Genomic DNA, 19,734 nt, shown 5'->3' on the forward strand with positions numbered 1-19,734 from the left:
CTGCTCTGGTGAGCTTTCAGCTGTTAAACTGAATGCAACTTCAAGTGCAGCACCGGCGTAGTGTTCAATAGATATTCCTTTTATTTCATAAAAAAGGAACAGACGAGGATATTTAGAGAATTATGCTAGTGCCATTTTATTGCATAGAAGCGAGACAATATTTAACACCTTGTGTGCACGTGGAACTCTTTACTTTGCACGCAGAGGTTAAACGATGGGCAACCAGAGAGCAAAACCCAGTTCTACAAGATGGACAGGGGCCACTAACTAATGGCGCTCAAACGAGAAGCATGTTACAGAGCCTTAGCGTTCCTTGGATTCTGTTTAAGATAGTGTTAGCTTTTGGCAACTGTCCTATTGTGCACGGAGCAGAGAAATGCCATAAACCAGCTTTGTTTCCCTTTCTAGAAGGAAAACATTCTGCAGCGATGGCTGTCTGCAGCATTTGCCTGAGATTATTTTGAAACAATACACTCGCCGTCTGTACACAAACAGATTTGTATGTCTACACCCCATGTAACCACACGGAACCAGGACTTTAACCAGCAAAGGCCTTCCAATAAAAAAGGATCATTAAAAAGCCAACAGAAGGGTATTTGTGTATAGAGAAGACAATTGGGATTCTCTAACCACAGATGATTGGGTGATATATAACAGATTATGATTCATTATGTCTATTGGAACGGGCTATTCTCGCTCTAATTTCATTTTATTTATTTTTTGCAGAGTCTACAAAACATAAATCAAAAGAGGAGAGATTCACCTTTTGTTTTCAGTACTTTGACCCTCTTCAACCCCTGCCAATTTCGATCTCATTTTTGTTTAACTTTTTACATCAGAGTTTAATTTTAAATCTAGTCCTGTAGACAGTGATGTATAGGTTACATCAAGTGCAGCCAAAATTACCCTCTCCCCGATGATTTGAGAATGAAGGGAGGATCTTTCTTGTTCAAGGGGTGGGCAACAGAAAAGGCCTTTCTATTATTTCTATAGACGGCTGTCCTATACATCAACCAATTTGAGCTTACTCTGCAACATTTCACAAAAGCTTCGATTCCCGGTACTTGCTTTAAATATATATCTATAGAAAATAATGAGCATTTGCTCCCAAAACCCTAATTTTAAATTGCCGCCGGTTTTAAGCATCTTGCCTGTTTTGGACCCTCATTTACATTGTTCACTTCAATTATAAGTGAACGCCCCATCACCTAAATCAGTTTTATATAGATATGTCTGCAACATTGTTGCCTGTAACTGTTCTTGTACAGAACGAATGAACAAGAGGAGGACTCGTATATCACGACGTATCTGTACCTGGAAAATGATAGAAGTAATGAAAATGTATTTTTTCAGTTATGATTTAAATGTTTTTTTCTTAGCCGAGTGAATGAGACAAATATAAAAAAAAGCTAAAGTTAAATGTTTATGAAATCTATTCATCCCAAAAAAATATATATACTGCCTGGTAGGTGAAATGAAATAGACTAATAGGAACATACGATGGTTGTAACGTCCCTTTTAAATGCACAGTCCAAGCTTGAGCATCATGGGAGTTGTAGTGCGCGGCAGCTAGAAGTCCTGATGTAATTTCTGGCATCTCAGTACGATTTGTTGCTGACTTCTCTGGCAGCAAAATGTTTGTTTTTCTCCATTAATCTGTCACATACTAAAACTGGTTGTGAAATTCTTTAGTAGTGTTTTTCATTTCTTTGGGGAAATTATAAAACAACATTTTCTTGGTCCCTTTTGCATTGTAAGTTTAATAAAGAGCTTCATATCTCAGCCACCAACTTCGCTGCTCGGAACCGACTGCGAGACTTCCCTCTGGTTATGTCACATTTCATCTCTGACTTGTGATAACAGCAGCAAATATTAAAGCCACATCTGCTAAGATTTGTAACTGCAAGAACACTTTACAGTTTATGTATCATAACAAAAACTTTTTTTGCCATAGTAAATTGCCATCATAAATAATCCAATTGTCAAATTGTTCTGCTGCAATGGAATTTACCAACCAAGGGTCAAATTAGGGCCTTGGTGTCCACAGATATGAACTGATTAGAAACAATGAGAAGCTAGTGCCACACTATCACATCATTCAGATCGTTTGCATCATTCTATACAGAAATCATAACTATTATTATTAGTTAATCATATATATTCATTATTTTTGTTATGTGCGCAGTTGTGCTTTCTCCAGAAGTTGTGGCAGAATAATGCTGCTGGTGATAGATTCCTTTCCCACCTAACAAACCTCAGCCGAAGAGTCATTATCTCTGTGTACAAATAACAGTAAACTAGGTGGGCATACATCTATCTGGATGTACAGAATCAGGATACACTATATATATATATATATATATATATATTACACACACACACACATATTGACATTGACTGTCCATGTATCATAGTATTTTCTAGCATACTGGTCAGTTATTCATTTTATGTATGTACTTAAATATCCCCGTTTTTTAGCCCATCCAAGCTTTAGGCCTGGACGGTATATATTTAAACTCAGACATAAGACCCCTTACTGCAACCCAAGTTTCAAACAATGCTATTATCCATTCCCCTGCCTTCTCAGGTCAGTCTTGAATGAGGTCTGTGGAACTTATTCATTTTTTAGCTTCTCACCATTGTTATACTCCATGATTCGATCACAAAGCGAAGACCCTCTCTGTTCATTAGAACAATCAATACTGTACAAGCCCTCCTCCTAAGCCGGGCATCCAATGTACCCCGGGCTCAGTATATTCTATATGCAAGGGCAATTATGGAAGTGATACATTCAGTTGCTATAAATGACCTTTTCATCTACTTACAAAACACTAAAGGTTACACGATGTGTGAAAGCACATTATTATTATTTTTTAAAAATTACAAATTACTATTCTTTATGGACCTAATACAATATTGCAAGAAGCAGCTAGCATTAAAAGGAAAAGTGATATCCTAATGGTTCAGTATGCACGTGTCTGCTGTAGTGACAGGGTGAGAATCAGCTTTCTGTATAAATGAAAGGTTATCTGTTCAGTACAGGGGTCTATAGAGAGGAATCTGACACGTAGCTTGTTAAATTACAGTATTGAAGTCACATTTCAGATATACGGGTGACATACATACACGAGTAAGCAGATCAATGGGATTGTGGGATCTCCTTTTCTTCTGGTTCATATTTTTTTTTATCAGCAATCTCTAATCACAAGTGACCTCTCATGGCTTCATCTGTCCATCTCTGCAGCTTAGCCGCAGTGCTGGAGCAGTAAAGCTTTCCAGTCTTATCGGCCACTCCGTGTACAGCCGGGGATTGCATCGGAGAACTAGAAAAAGCCTATGGTCAATTTCTCCTTAATATGTGTTTTCTACCATTCTCAATTGTTAGCTGAAGAGTGTCGCTCAGAAGCCCACCATTCTTGCCAGGAACTTTGTATGAAAGTGCGATAAATGTAGGTGTCATGCTCACGGTTCACGTGTAAATGCATCTTTGTTATGTATTTGGTGAATATTTTAGCGCTTTATAAATAATAATAGATTGCCTTTGGGAGGGTTATGAGCGGTTGTATGCATGCATGTCCCTGCCATGCTATCCATTATTAGAGCAGAAATAGATACAAGAGTTATTTTCTGTTACATTGACGTTGTTATTGACACGTAGGCTGTGCTTATAGGGGTTCAGGGGTTTTAGGCCACCTGTTTTGGTGCCCGTTAAAACAGGTTACCTAAAAAGTCAATATTTTTAACACACATGGGCGCTCATGGATATTTAACAGTCCAACCACTGGGATTTGATTGGTACTGTTTAAAATGTTGTGTTCTACAAATATCCGGGTATAAGCCAAACAACGAACAGTAACACTAGACAGCGCACGTGCTTCTTTCATCAGGCAGAGGGCCGAAGCTATGCAAGCATTTATAAAATAAATTGCCCCTTCTCTAGAACAGTGAAGCTAGCATTAACCCACATTTCCTGATCTCGTCAAAGCACTGGAGTCGAGCTGCGAAGCTGAGGGGTCTGATTATTTAGCATATGGCTGGACATTTACTGTCATGAGGTTGCAATCAATGCAGTCGAATGACAGATTGACTTTTATCTTTTGCCTTTTATCTCAAAGCCCCCTTATCACCTGAACTTCTTTTGTTGAAGACTGTTCCAAGTTCCCTGTAAGCAAAGTCTTATACCCCAGAGTAACAGCCGGCCTCCTGATAAAAGCAGAAGTAATCTAGAGATAAATACACCGTGGATGCAGACTAAATAGATGTGAAGTAGGCCTGTCACCTGGAGAAACACTTTACATTAATCACAGGAGGACTAAGAAGTTGGATATGTGTTGGGTAAACATTATTTAAAGAGGGTCGTTGTTTTTAACATATATTAAAAGATTTTGAAATCGTAAAAAATATGCGTAATACAATCAGTTGTCTTGGAAATATGTTACCCCGGGTTAGCTGGGGCCTTTGGCTCTGTAATAAAAGCAGATTCCTCTCTTGAAGTCTTCCATCAGCTTCCATCAAAAGAGAGCAGCAACCATACAAATCCTGAGAACAGGGAGTTTACGCATAAATTAGTGTTCCAATACATTAACAATTAGCTTACTTTCATGTGTACTCGCGATTACCTGGGTTTATTTTGCGCATAGAGCTTAAAAATGTAAAGTTTGAGAGATCTGCTGCCAGCCGTAATTAATGTTTATTTTTAAGTTTTACAGAAATGTGTTGTACACATATTTACTTATAGTGAATATACATTGCATGATGGGTTGGTTAATATATATTTCAGCACAGCCTGCAGACACTTTTATTCATGTTAAAGTTTACATAGATGTTCCCGTTTAATACTGTTGGTCAGGTCAGGGTTAAAACTTCATTATAGGCAGTAAACAAGTGCCGTCAAGGAAGATTGTTAAAGCGCATCGCGCAGACGTTCACCGGTGAGCGTAAACAACCTGCGCTGCCGGCACGTCTGCACGATGTGCTTTAACAATCTCCCTTGCCAGGACTCCCCCCGTGGGAAGTGCTGGCAGAGGAGGCTGTCTGAGCGTATCAGAGGATGCAGGTCCCCTGCAGCGCTGCGGGGGATCTGTATCCTAACCCTGCTGCCTGCCCGGCGCCCAGAACTGCATGTCCCGGGCACCGGGCAATACGAATTGCGCATTCCTGCGCTAAACCCCGAATATAGGTCGCACCCCCACTTTAAAGACTTAAAGTGGGGGGGGAAGTGCGGCCTATATTCAGGAAAATACAGTATGTATATATATATATTATGTTTTGAAATTTAGGAGACGTGAGCCCCTTTTTGTGTAAAAAAAAGCTGGTGGTTTCTGCCTTCTTTAGTTAGTATGTGCTTACTAAATTCCCATTATGTGTGTTAGAGATAGCAGGAACTCTGCCATAGAAATAGGCTGAGCTACATTTCTCTTTTTCATGTTAACTTGGTGATATATTATGCTTATCGCATTAGTTATGATAATGGCATAAAAACAAGGCACTTTGCAAAAGTTTACAGAGAATTTGCATGATAAATATGCTGCCAGAGGTGGAGGTTTATGCATAACTGGTATTAATGAGGAGGCGATGGAAGGGCCTGGACTGGCGATTTTAACCCCTTTGTTGGCAAACTTTCGGTTTGCTTTTCCTAGAGAAACAACATAGTGAACCTGAACTTAACGCAGCTAGAAAGAAACACACACGATAACCAGTTCCACCTGTATGTGACATGCTCTGGGAATCTAATGGTTAATCTATTTAATTTCGAGGAGTACTGGATTATACTTTTAAGGAGACACAGTGACATCTTTAAGCAGAAAACACATTACTCTGCACTGGTAAATGCAGAGTATTTCTAGGCTGGAATATGAAGATTATATTTAAACAATGGCATATAAACTACTGTTATAGGCTTATGATAATATATAGATTTTAATGTCTTCATGATTAATGCAATATATCATCATCTATTACTCATCACTCATCCTTTCATTTATAATATTGTAAGTATACTAGTAGATATCAGGCAGATATGAAGTACGATGGTTAACTGTCTACATTTGCGCTTTGTTTTTTGTATAAAGTACGTGTCACGATCTTACAGGTGGCTTTCGTAGTAAACAACTTTGAGTGACATGTTCAAGGTCTTGCAGGTGTCCATTCGTGGTAAACAACTTTGAGTGACATAGTCAAGGTCATACCATGTGGCAATGCCAACTTTTGGCTAAGACAAAGGTATATAAGATAGTGAAATCGTAAGTTTGGGGGGGGGCGTGGAATAATGCGCTTACTGAGAGACCGTATCCCACGGGTATGTTGCAAATTATTATTTTTATTGGCAAGCATTATACTTATTTTTATATACTCTGCTTTATAGATACATTTTTGGATTCAAATAAATCATTGTTTGTAATATATATATATATATATATATATACACTCATTAAACATAGAGTTTGGTTTACAATTCTCAAGTCCCTTTATTTTATTATACCTTCAATTATTTATTATGAATAGTGGGACCTTACCATTTATATAAAATGATAAGCTACATACTGAGAAACAAGACCACATTATAATACTACTTTTATCTTTGGAGCTGGGATGTTTAAAGCCCCTCTAATTTTGGTGCTAGTTCTGTACCTTTTAAAGGTCATGTCATCTTTGTAGAAATCCCTATACATGCTACTTATACAGCTTTTAAAGCAGCCTAATTGGTTTGGTGTAGTAAGTACTTTCAAAAAGTTTCAAATAAAAAGGGCAAAAATAAAAATAAGAGTCTTTGTGCCATGCCAGATGTTTCTATGTCAATTCTTAACAAAGTATAACCTTTTAAGTTTTGTTTTTGTCTTGCTTTTAATTATTTTCTAAAACTATAATGTGAAAAACACCCAGTCTTTAGTATTTTACACATTAAGTGATATGGCCCCAGTTTAGAACTGGTCACTTTTCTAGCCAAATGCCCCATTAATGCTCATATTGTTTGGAACCTGGGATGTGGCTTCTCAGACCTGTGTGAAGATTCACACATTTTAAAATGTAGACCCATTAAACTCAGGCCTCAGATATAGGAAGCTTCTGAAAAGCACTGGCGTCTCTGACATGTTTCTGGCAGTGATGGGGTGACTGGAAAGTTGCTTTGGAAAATACTTTCAGCACTTGATCCATCTGAAAAATACTGAGCACACCAGGTGACAGGGAGCTTCTTACCTACAACTTACCTGATGTATTCATGGAATAGAGTACTTTCATTTTCATTTATTTTCCCAGACCTTGATTTTCAAATGTCATGGAAAGCTTATGTTACTAAACTCCACTAGTTGAGTTGAAAATAATTTATGATGCTGGTCTCCACACGTGTGTGATCTAATCTGTCTAATCTGCCCACTTACCTTACACTGCCAGCCTGTATGAGGTGGCAGAGACCACTTACCATACACTAACAATCTGTATCAATTGCTTCCTCCGCCTAACACACAGCTGCTTCCCAGGTACCACTTACCCCACCCTGCCTGTGTGTAATATGAAGCCCCCATAAACAGGCAGCCAGGAGGAGTTTGACGCCCCCGTGACCCCTGCAGGTAACTGGACATGTACCTACACAATAAGGAATAAAGCATCTCTGCGTCCCATCACCTTATTTCAATGAAGACACAGGATGAATAATTTATCGCGATATATTATGTAGAAGCTGCGTCCTCCCTGGGTCTGTCGCAGATATGTAATAAATGCTGTTGTTTTGTCGCAAGACAGGTGCCTGGCACCGCAGACAGGATTTATTATTAAAGGGACAGGCAACACAAGCAGTTGATTGTAATTATAGCATTTAAATATTTTATTAGATACAACAAATATGATTAATTCTTAATAGAAAAAAGCATGTGTCCTTACCACATAAGTCAAGGAAATCTTCCTGCCAATTAAATCACGGAAATAACGCATTTATCATCTTCTGCATGGAGCTTTGTCAGGGCTGCATACTTTTAGAAGCACTAATTATGAAAATGATTTATATTATCCTATAGGTTTTGCATGAAAAATAACATGGTGTTTAGATTATTTTTTCACATGCAAAGTTTAACCCTGCCAATGCCAGGACACTTTGTGATTCTGTATGAATGACATATTTGATTTCTGATTTAATTCTAAAAAAAATTATAAAAAAGAAGGAAGAATAAAAAGACGTGGAGGGTTAAATTACAATTAAAAAATATCATGAAAAAATGTTGAAGGAAAGATTTCTGTGGAACGTGGGGTATATATATTTACCTTTTATAATAGAGAAGCCCCCAAACCCAGGAATTCAGTTGATTGATGGGGGATGCAGAGGGATAATCAGACTGAGAGTCAATGAACCAATTACCAATCAGTAATCGATATGATTATTACATTACTGACTGCAGTTACTAACTTTACACACAGAACAACTGGCAATTAACTCGTTTCATTATTGGCTCTGGTTAATACACCCTCAATAGTGCTGTATTACTGGACAGGTATCTGCGCAGCACCGAGCACATTAATAGCCATGGGAATAATAATTGCTCCTTAGCTGTACACTGGTACAATAAGCAAACCCTCACCCCTAACCGTATCCAGGCTTGCTGGGTAAAAGGAGTTGGGGGAAGTGGGTTTCCGTCCAAGAACCTGCCCCTGTATTCCTGCCAGACCCCCTAGCCCCTATAAGCGCTGCCAGAATCCCCCAGGGCTCTGTATAACAGCAACCCAAGCCCCTGTGATCTATAAGGGCCCAGAATGCGAGACAGATCCCTATCCTGCTTTTTGCTGTGCAGTCCTGCTAACCATCTACTGCTGGCACTTTACCCCCAAACACACAGGGATATGTGCCAACCGGCTGCGGTGTAAATACAGCTAAAGTATTTCAGGTAATCTCTTCTGTAAGCAAACCCCGGACCCTAGGTGAAAAACCTTCAGTGATATGCCCAGCAAATATTAACCACTTCCCTGCCAAGGATGCTGGGCTTTGCGGCTGGAGTGTGAAAAGATACAGAGTCCCTGTCATATATATTTTTCCCAGAAGTATTGAGAACATCGTGTTAATATTATTATTGCATGTGCATCATGATATTAGCTATAGCAGATTTCTTATAAGTGTTCGTTTTCGCAGCTACTTTATTTTCCAAATGCAGGATTTTCCGCCCCGGTCCCAATCGTCCCCAGGTGCCCAGAATGCCCCACACTGGGGCTGTGTGCTCTCTCCAGAATGTGTCAGTGCTGGAGACATTACAGGCAGTGCATCTGGTTCGCAAGAGACCCAGAGTGAATTAAGAAAAAACAAACTTTGCTTCTGTAGAAATTCACTTAGAAAAACAATTTACATTGAAGCAGGAGGCAGCCAGGACTTCAGCCCTCAGTGAAACCGGAGCTGGGAGGCTTCAGCATCCACCTAACTGCCAAAAGTCGCTCTATCCTGCACGGTTTTCTTTCAAAAAATGTTTTATTTCATTACTTATTTCTTCGAAAATGATATTTATTTTTATTACAGCTCATTCTTTATTCAGTCTATTTCTGTCATTTCTGTAGTCTATTCCTGCAGCCATCATTTTGGTATTTTCTATAATTATTATTATTATACCCCTAACAAATATTATGTGTAAAAAATGGCCAGCACAGAAGCTGCTCAAAGCAAAGCAATGCAATTTATGTCATTGAACAGGGCTTTACGAATTGAAACAAAATATCATTTCTATTGATCCTTAACATATGATATAAAAGGTAACAGAGTTTCTAAATCAGACCCCAAGACTAAAGCATTCGTTTCCGTGTTCTGGGCTGCGATGGGATATTCCTGCGACAACTAAATGGCAGAAAGCTCTTTAAATATGAATGAAATATTATAAGAAATGTTTAAATGCGAATCAGACTATAAATGATTAAATACATTATACAAAAACACGCAGAATGTGCCATTTCTGAGTTCATATTGACAGAATTTAGACGGTGGGCAGATTTTACAAAGAAAAGAAAACAGGTTTTAAGGAGGAAAAAAAAAAGACAATTAACCAATGGGACGTATACAGGGAGAGATCACTAAATGTGAATGAATGGGACTCCAAATAGCCCCGTGTTTTATGCCATTCCTGCTGTGAGGCTGGCAGATTATCAGCAGTTTCAAGGTTCCTGGAACAGTCTGGGACATTCTGAACTTACTGCCACAGTTTGGGCTAACAGCCCCCATAGAGGCATTTACATTTATTTATTTTTTAACAAAAGTGAATTGTTATTGCTGGGTGTTTATTTTTATTTTAGAATTTGAGAGCCCAGATAAATTGTCGCGCGTGGAACTGTGGAATATTGTGTAGATCCCCCACTTATTAAATTATACTTTATTGTGGATCAATACGAGATATTGGCCCAAACGTTAGCAGGCAGGTTTTCTTTCACTAGAGCAGATTAGGGAGTTCTGGGGCTGCAATATTCTGTAAATTATTAGGTTCCAGGGTCAGAATTATATTTAAAATAAAATATAATGTCAGGAGGTCAGTTTGGAAGCTCATTGCTTAGCTGAAACTCAATATCAGGTGCCCAAACCAGCCTTCCCTATAGCAGGCTGTAACCCAAATGGTAAGGGGGCAGAGGCTGAGGATATCCTAAGAATGTGGGGTATTGGAGGCTTGCAGTAGCCATGGCGATGTATCGGTTACACGCAGGTGCTGACCCTCCAAGCCCCAATAAAAAATGAATATAAAGGGGATAATCTATAATCATTCACCCTCTGATCAATATCGACACCTCTGCTTTCCTTCTTCAGTGATTACATGACAAGCAAATGTCTATTTTATTTCCAAGTCATTACTAAACGAGTCTACATGAAACGAATTATTCTGCTCTTAGAAACAAATATTCTGTATATAACAACATGTATATTTTCTGTGTATGGTTATATTATATATATATATATATATGTATATGTATATATGTGTGTTTTTGTTTATGTATACACATTATGTTGCACATTTAAATCCCCCTGATGGGCAGGACTGCATAATTTTTTATTATTGTTTTTAAACGTTTTTTTAAATATCTGAACTATATGGAAAGGTTACTCTGAAGCATTAAGAGGGTTATATATAAAGTGCATCGTAGATATAATACACTATCGATTTATCAGTTTATAATTATGTAGAAGCTTGCCAGCTGCCCTCTTGACTTCATGTATTTACGGTAACCTGACTGTTTTTGCATTTAAATGTTACCAGTAGAAAGCAAACAGAAGGTAACTGGGCTGTGATCTCGGGGTGTCTATCCCACATAGGTTCTGTTTGCCCTATACAATTCTAAAAATCTGTGTTACATTTCACAGTAATTGTAATAAGTCACTTTATGAACGACTTAATAAACTAGAACAATACAGCAAACTAGCGATAATTCCATAAATACAGAATCACTTGTTTATCCCAGACTTTATTAATATTATTTATTATTAAAATGCGGCAGGCGATGTATATCGGGAGCTGCAAACCTTAACATTCCTTTAAACATAAAAATCAATTTAAATAACCAGCAACTACAGAAAGTCAAATTATCACTTAATTTAAACATTTAAAATGAATTCATAGTTTAACAAGTGCCACTACTCGAAAAACTTTTTTCTCTCTGTGTATGTATGTGTAAATGTATATGTATATATATAATATATACAAACACATGCTATATACATTATATACATGTATAGTATATATATATATATATATATATATATATATATATATGTGTGTGTGTGTGTGTTATTATATATTAATCACAGTAATAAATATATGAAAGATCAATATTACACGATTGGAATGAGTGAGAAATGAAGGCATTTTGTATAAGATGGGAGCCAGTGGCGAGCGGTAAGATGTAAAAATACCCATTCTGCGTTTACCTTTTTGGATTTAACACTTTCAGTGCCAGAGCTATTCGTGGCTAACTCAGCTGGCACCGAAAGGGTGAAGTGAGTAATCACGTCCCTTTATTGAAGTAAAAATGAGATAAAATCCTTGGAGGATGATTGGAGTATGCCCCCCAGAGTGTGGATGCGAGCAGTGTGGAATGTGTGCGTGTGTGTGATATGTGTGGTGTGTGTGTGTGATGTGTTGTGCTTGCAGGGTGCAGAAGTGTGACACTGATGGATAAGCCAATGGTTAGACGGACAGATGTTTGGGCGGATCTAAAGCCATTGCAATGCCATAGCAGCAGATAGCAGAGAGGGAGACAGAGACAGAGAGAGAGCTGGGAGGCAGAGAGGGCTCAGCCTGAGAATCACCTATTCCTGACACACAAACACTGGATGTGGAGACACCACAGCCTGCCTTTCGTGCTCCCCAAATCCACAACATCTGACAAAACTCACCCTTCATTTCCTCCTCTGATCTGCTAGTTTTATTTTGTGGTTCCAAATCCCCACCGCAGCATTTCCAGAGGACTTGGAGGAAACTCACTGCAATCCCTGCTTACAGCAGATTTACCATTTAAGAAGCAACCTAGGAAAACTTCACAGTCCTGAGTGCAGCGCTATCCCTGCAAGTTGGTGGCAGCAGGATCCTCTGCTTCTCCCTACAGGATGTGAAGGACAAACATCTGCAGCTAAGAAGGTATTTGGAAATATCCCAGCTCCTGAAGGATGGGGGCGGTAGGAGGTTTTTGATCTTGGAAGAGATCACTTTCTCTCTCTCTCTCTTTTTATTTTCTTTCTCTGTCCCCTGCAAACTGAAAATAAGGGCTGGAATGCTACTGGTATCTGCTCCACTTTTTTAAACAGAGACAATGCAACCTGGGAGTTGGAAGAAAGCCTCTGATTTGCTGTAGCTGTCATGAAATATCTATTAGCCTCACAAAGAAACGGGGCTAAAAGTGCCATTGGCAGCCAAGAAGGTGTTTGGCAATAGTCTGCATGTTCAGAGAGCATTGAAACACTTCAACCCTCCTTCTGATGTTAAAGGATTTGCAGCCAGGAATACGCAATCGAGCCCAAAGCTCATCGATTAACCAGTAGCTCATGCCTGGGGTTTCCTTGCTGTGAACTTGGACTGTATTTTCACCTTTCCGTTACACTTGATCTGAAGGGATCAGTGGCACCGGGGGTCTTGTGATTGTTCTACATCAAAGTGATCATAAAAAAATGCTTTGCAGAATCTGTTGCAGAAGTGATCTGCTCTTGTGGAAAGGTGACAACAAGCTGTGAGTTGGGAGAAAAGTATTTCCAGCACCAAAAAAAACTCTAAAAACTGAAAGCAACACTTATATATATACATATATATATATATAAAATCCAGTCTGCGGGAAAGAGTTAAATCTTGATGCACCCCAGGGTGGAATTCAAAGAAGCAAACCTGAAACTCCAAAGCAGAGAGCCAAGTGGGGATTTGTGCTGGAGACGGGAAGGTGTGCTCCCATCATGCGATGATCTGTGTGTGTACATGGAACACACAACGACAATAGAACATTCTGTAAGTATTAACCCTCGCAGCGCAGCAAACAAGGTGGCTTGGCCTCCGGAGCCAAGTAGTAGTGTTTGGCGGAAAGAATCACACTCTGTGCTGTGTCTGTGCATGAAATGTATCCGTGTGGTTTTCACAACAATGTATCATTCTACAATGTTTGTGCATGAAATGTATCATTCCACTAGTACCGGGGCCGACCCATCTACAGCCCTAATTCACAGGCCCCTTTATAGTGCGAGAAGCTGTGTGTCTGTGGGGAGTAGTTGGTGTGTGGTACTTGCCACCGGTGTGTGCGGTAGGTGGCAAAAACATCAGTCCGTTTAGTAACTGTAAAGTAAGAGGCGAGGCGTTTCGGTTATGGAGATGATGCGGTGCCCCACATTGCAGGAAGAATAGGAAGAAGCGTTATAGCCTGCAGCTGTATGGGGCAGGATATCTACCGCCGGGCACTGAGATTGCCCCAGTGGGGTGAAGTAAACCCTCAAGGCCCCTGTCACATGTACCACTGTCCTTCCACAGTGAGTGGGCTTTACACGAGTGCAACCACTGCGAGATGGGACACTCAAGCTGTAAATGTGGAGCAGTCACCATGGAAACCAAAGAAGTGTTCCTGCTGAGTGCGACACGTCCCACAGGCTGAGTTATGGCAGTTTGCGTCGGTTCTAGCGTTATCGGCGTCCGGTAATGTTCTGCACCGGGGGTTAAAGTGACCGTGTACGTCCCGTGCAGCTTCCTCACACCCCCGGGTGCCGTAGCTTGCCCGGTACATATAAGCAGAGTGTGGGCACTGTCAGAGTGGCGCAGCAATGGTTAACTCGAGCGGTGGTAAATGTGTTGCATGTTCTGCGGATGCCCCCTGCATGGGGTGGGGGTTTGCATGCTTGATCTCCTGGATCACATAAGGTTAACAGGCCACCGCTCTATCCCTTTAACCCCACAAAGTGCCGATCTCTCTGCGTGCCCACGTGCGGGGGCACCTAGTGACAGCACCCCTGTGTGTCTGGGGTAAATGCTTCCCCTGCCACACCTTCACTTAATACATAAAGGCTGATGTCACCCCCACGACAGGTAACAGCGACATAGCCCACTATTTAGGGAGGGAATCAAAGTGACAGCCCCTGCAAACAGCCTGCCAGCCAGTTAAAGGGACAGACAGACCACGCATTCCCACGAGGAAGCCTTAAAAGTGACCTGCCCTGCTCCCACCAGCCTCTGGCAGTGTTAACACTCATGTGCTGCCACCCCGAGTGACAGTCCCCGCTCCCCCAGGAAGGGGTTAAAGTGACAGTGCGTGTGGCTGCTGTGCTCGCTCCCTTTAAGCTCAGCCTGAGAGGAGGATCAGAGTCTGGATGTCTCTCCCCATGGCTTGATGTGATCCGAGCCGGGGAAACCCACTCTTCCCACAGCCTCCCCCCTTCCACGCACATCTCCTCCCTCCCCACCGGTCTGCGAATTCGGGGAGGACATTGCCTTTGCACACATTGTTTTTATACCTCTGTCTATCTGTGTGTACAGATTTTTGGCTGTTGTTTGATTGCAAACTTCCGATCTGCAGCCTCCCTCCCCTCTGGTCGTTGCATGAAATCTACGAGAAGTGGATCAGCTCAGAGGATCTGTGGGGTCACAATAACTCTTCCTGCCCCTACCCCAGAAAGCAGAGCCGGGCGCAGCCGGGGGCAGTAGCAGCAGCAGCATGCCGAGGAGGAAGCAGCAAGCTCCGAGGAGGGCAGCAGGTAACTCAGCTCCCAGATCCCTTTCTGTTCTGCCATGCGACCACCAGTTACCCTCCCTGCCTCCCAGCATTTCTGTGCCTTATACCCCTCCACCCCACAGTTTAACCCTCACATCGCCTTGCCATTTGTTTCTGGCCCCTTTGGGAATATATTGTTTTTGTCTCTCATTTTGGGTGTTTGTTTTGGGAGGGGGTGACATGGTGGGGCTGTTGTGCCTCTAGTTCTGTACTTAAAGGGTGTAATCTGTGTATGTTAGGGGGTGTCTGTGAATTTTGCAGGCTTAATACCCCAGTGCAGTGGGGTTATCTGTGAATCTGCAGACCTGAGAAGGTAATTGTCTTCTTGCTTCTTGGTGGCAATATATCTTATCAAGGACAGAACCAAGAAAGTTGTGCTCCCAAGGGGTTACTGAGCCTTGGCCACCCTGGGGCTGCGCGCTCCCTTTATGCTCTACTTTTATTGCCACTTTCATTCATTTTGTGACTCTCCCTCTGGAAAGGAAGCGTTCACCGGGGTCAGGGCTTGTTTGTTCACAGGAGGAGGCTGTGCTGGGATGTTTGTAAGGTTAGAAGGGGAACAGAGGGCCAGGGAAAGTTCACCCAAGGCTCCTGTAGGGAGAGGGCAACATGGACTTGAGATGGACTCATGGTTGACATTGGCAAGATGTAGGGATCTTATTGATTTCTCATTTCTCAATCTGAGGAACTGTGGAAAAAAAACACAAAAGATAAAAAGGGTCTGTTTCTTGTCAGCTGTCTCTCCAAGCTTTGATCCAGCCTCTAAATAGCTCTCCATTTTCCTCTGCGTTTTTCTCCTTTTTGTCATATGTGCGTGCCTGTATCTACATAGAATGGATTGTGCGTTTGTGCATACACGTATGTTTTTTATTTGTTGTTTTATCCTTTCCCTGGGATGGTTGCGATTACGTGTAGCGTTTATTCTAAATGTCAGCTCTTATTAGGATTTAGCAATCTTTTCTGAGGCTACAGGGGGTGAGAGGAGGGAGGGTGCAGTAAGGTAGGAGCACGGGGGGGGGAAGGAGCCAAAACATTATTTTGCAATAATCTTAAGTCCGAACATGTGGAACGGCAAAGGATTCTATTTTATGGACTGTTGCCACCACCATTTGACGACTGATTGATTGCCTGTCAGCTAGCTGTCTTTGATCTATTCATTCCCAATAAACATCAATAAATCACTTGCCATGGTAACATCAGGCCCCGTGACGTCAGTTATGCCCTGTCAACTTCCTGCCCTGGCAGTCTCCGCTTACTTCGCCTGTTGCAACGTTCATGTGGGTGCTGATGACCTGACATATCAGCTGTTTGCCTGCGAGGCCGGCTGTGTTTCTGGGTTCAGCGTCTGCTCCACTTCCTTTCACACGTCCAGTTAGGAAAGGGTTCCCAGGAACGCGCATGCAGCGTCCTTCTCCATCCCCGCAATGTAATTGTAACTCTGGGAGTCGGACTTTTTCTTCTTTATTTGCTGGTCTCTTGAGTCATGTTTAATGTACATTTAATGAAAGACCAGCTAGCTTCGATATAATGCTGAAAATAATATAAGCACCGCCGACAGTAGAGAAAACATACATGCGTTTGTGTTCTATCGCATGGCTGTGATATCCATCATTTATATATGTGCGTAAAACAAGGCTGCGCTCATACATATAAATATATTATATATATATATATAAGGCATATAGAACTTATAGATTTGCACGCACCCTGGTAACTTGCATTCATAGTATATTGCGGCCGTAGCTGTGTTCTTTGTAGAGCGGTGTATAGAATGTGCGTTGTGCCTTTTTCTTATTTAAAGTGTGATCCAGCTTTGTGAACTTTAAACCCTTTCATTGCTCTGGCATTCTGTGTTACGAAGTAGTAGGCCTCCGCAACTCAAGTTCTTAGAAAATAAAATATTGGGCTCTTAAAATAAATATTAAAAGATATCGCAGGCTATTTTAGACGGACGTAGGATTTAATAAATGCAGAATTAAATGTATCTTCTGCGAAATAAATGCGGGATACGTCCGTTAATTCACATGCCACTGAAGGCATTATTCCAGCCAGTAAAAATATAAAGCACACATGTTATTTTATTAGGAATAAGCCCAATCTATATATCCCTGACAGGCTGAATGAAATTGGTCAGCAGAAGGTTTTATTACGCCGAGTCTCTCCGCTGCTGGATTAAGCACATAGTTTAAGGAATGATGTCGCTGGAGCCACGGTGTGAGGCGTCGCAGATGACTCTGTATTATCGCGATTGCTTTTATTCTGCCGTTCTCCTGCATCTGCCATTTATTCCGACCGTACATTTTAGTGGTTTACACATCAGCTCCGTGTAAGGAAGGGTCGTGAATAAAAACTTTTTTTTTGTTCTTGTTTTTATTAAAATAGCAGGTTAGTTAACAAGCACTCTGTTAACACGGGGGAGGAAAAAAAAACTACACTGCTCAGCTAATAAGAGATGGGCGAATGGTTTTGCTCTACCAAAATGACCCGTCAAAACGACTTTGTTTCATATTTGATTTAATTGTCTCTTTCGTGACAGGCACATTCATCAATAGCTTTATGGTCATTCAGAAGTTGGCAGAGTGAGGGCTTTCAGTCTCTCTCGTAGACCGACTACTGCTTTACTTCTAATGGATATGGCTGGGGAAATGTGTCCAGAGCACACGTAGTAGAGAGGGGAAGAAAAGAATATTATATCCTTCAAACTCCGGAACAGAACTCGCAGAGATACTTAACATTTTTAATTTTATTTTAGAATTAAGAACTTGAAGATTTATACTGTCTTTGCAGCTGCGTGACGTTTTGTGAATGATGACAAATTGATTACTCTTTTTTGTTTATTATTATTTTTAGTTTTTTTATTATTAGTTTTTTTTTTATCTGATTGGTAAATCAGGAAATTCTTTCTTGAAAATACTGCCCCCCCCAACTAAAAGGTCCGCTCAGCCGTAAAAAGAAAAAAAAAAGAGAAGAAAGAAAGAAAAGTTGTTTTGCCAGCTTCATTAGTGTTCACCTAATTAGCTGTAAACGTGATGGATTCCTGACAGCTTTAATGATTGGAGATGACAAGCTCCACGCAGTGTCATCGAGCAGAATTAGGTTTGCAGCTAGTTTGATGTAATCAACTTGATATTACACAGTCCTGCTTGCCTTGAGTTGAGCATTAACTCAATTTTCTGCTGCAGGTGACAAATGGATTTTGGTACCTGGATAATCATTTCTTAGGGATTAGGCCTTTTTAATGGGCTGTAGGAAATAAACAAAATAGGCAAGAACCTCTCATCAGCGCCGACCCCGCAGACCTAGCACACAGGTGCACAAATTCATTGCTGCCAAGGTAGGCAGGCGCAGAAAGCATCGATAATCGGAATCAATAAGGCATATAATACGCAGGAGTCTCGGAGCAGGTAAAGGGCGCAGCGATGATCAGGAGGGCATTTAGTGGCAGTATTGTTTGGGATGTGCTTTGTCATTGAGCGCAGATCTGGTTGGCACCTCTGGAATAAATTCCTAAATCGAGGTAGAGGGAAAGGATACTTTGCCGGGATCGACATTTAAACATTAGATACAGTATAGTCAGCATCGTCGTGCGCATTGATTATATAAAAGAACAGGCTCCCTGTTTTCATTCTGACTCCTTTCAGCAACCAACGCCATATTAATGGAAGCCAACCTTAACCGCGGTCATCATGCTGTACTATACATATATATTACATATATTTATCAATAAAAACAATAATACAAATGTTTTCATTTTTCAAGCACAATAATAACTTGTTAATTTAATAATAGAATGAAAAAAATAGAATGCAGGATTTTGAGTTTATAAATAAATCAGAGAAAAAACAAAATAAGCAAGCAACGGCTGGAAGGCTCCAGGTGGGACTGATGGGGTGTGGGATCCCCTTGTGCTTATTATATCTGTTCGGTGTTGATGTAAAAGCCAGAGTTGTTCCTCCTGGAAAGGCTCTTCCGGGCACACACTACGGCACATCATTTGCCTACAGAACTGCCTCGCATTTGTCGTTGGACAGAGATTTTCTCTAGGAGCAAGCTGACAAAATGATTAGCTATGGCTGTCCTGTGCCCTTTTTTCTGCAAAAGAGCGAAGAACAATGCAAGAAAGAGGATGAGAATAATAAAGAAGAAAAATCCTTACATGTAAGCATGGTTGAAAGATTCCACTGAGAATCCTGGTGGAAAACAGACATTTTCAGAATCAGCTGCCATTTCTCCCATTATCCTGACAGCTGTCAATTAGGCATCCAGTGTTCTCCCCCGGTACAGTTTACTGAAATCCGTTGATGTTGTCATCTTATTCTCTGTTTTGCCTTGAGCGCTATCATGCACAGGACTGAAATAGTCAATAACTGATGTATCAGCAGTTATTTCTTAAATTGGCTCACAAGTCTGCATTTCCTTCTTTTTCTCTCTCTCCCTCCTAAGATTGTTTTGTACAGAGATTAGAATGAATTGTGACTGCTGTATCGTTATAGGATTAAAGTAGTTCCTTGGTGCTGCTGCTTGCAGGATTGCAGTGTGTTGGGCTCGGCA

The 19,734-nt window shown here is 40.9% G+C and overlaps 1 protein-coding gene across 1 annotated transcript in view; it reads left to right on the top strand.

Moving 5' to 3' along the window:
* The first annotated feature begins 13,273 nt into the window (after positions 1-13,273).
* TSHZ3 (teashirt zinc finger homeobox 3) overlaps positions 13,274-19,734 on the top strand; it is a 39,963-nt gene continuing 33,502 nt past the window's right edge. The window contains exons 1-2 of the mRNA XM_053448653.1: positions 13,274-13,439; positions 14,989-15,166. Of these exons, the coding sequence (XP_053304628.1) occupies positions 15,127-15,166 (40 nt within the window). The 5' untranslated portion in view covers positions 13,274-13,439; positions 14,989-15,126. The remainder of the gene's footprint in view (positions 13,440-14,988; positions 15,167-19,734) is intronic.

This window comes from Spea bombifrons, chromosome 10, assembly GCF_027358695.1.
Source record: "Spea bombifrons isolate aSpeBom1 chromosome 10, aSpeBom1.2.pri, whole genome shotgun sequence".
Taxonomy (NCBI): Eukaryota; Metazoa; Chordata; class Amphibia; order Anura; family Pelobatidae; genus Spea; species Spea bombifrons.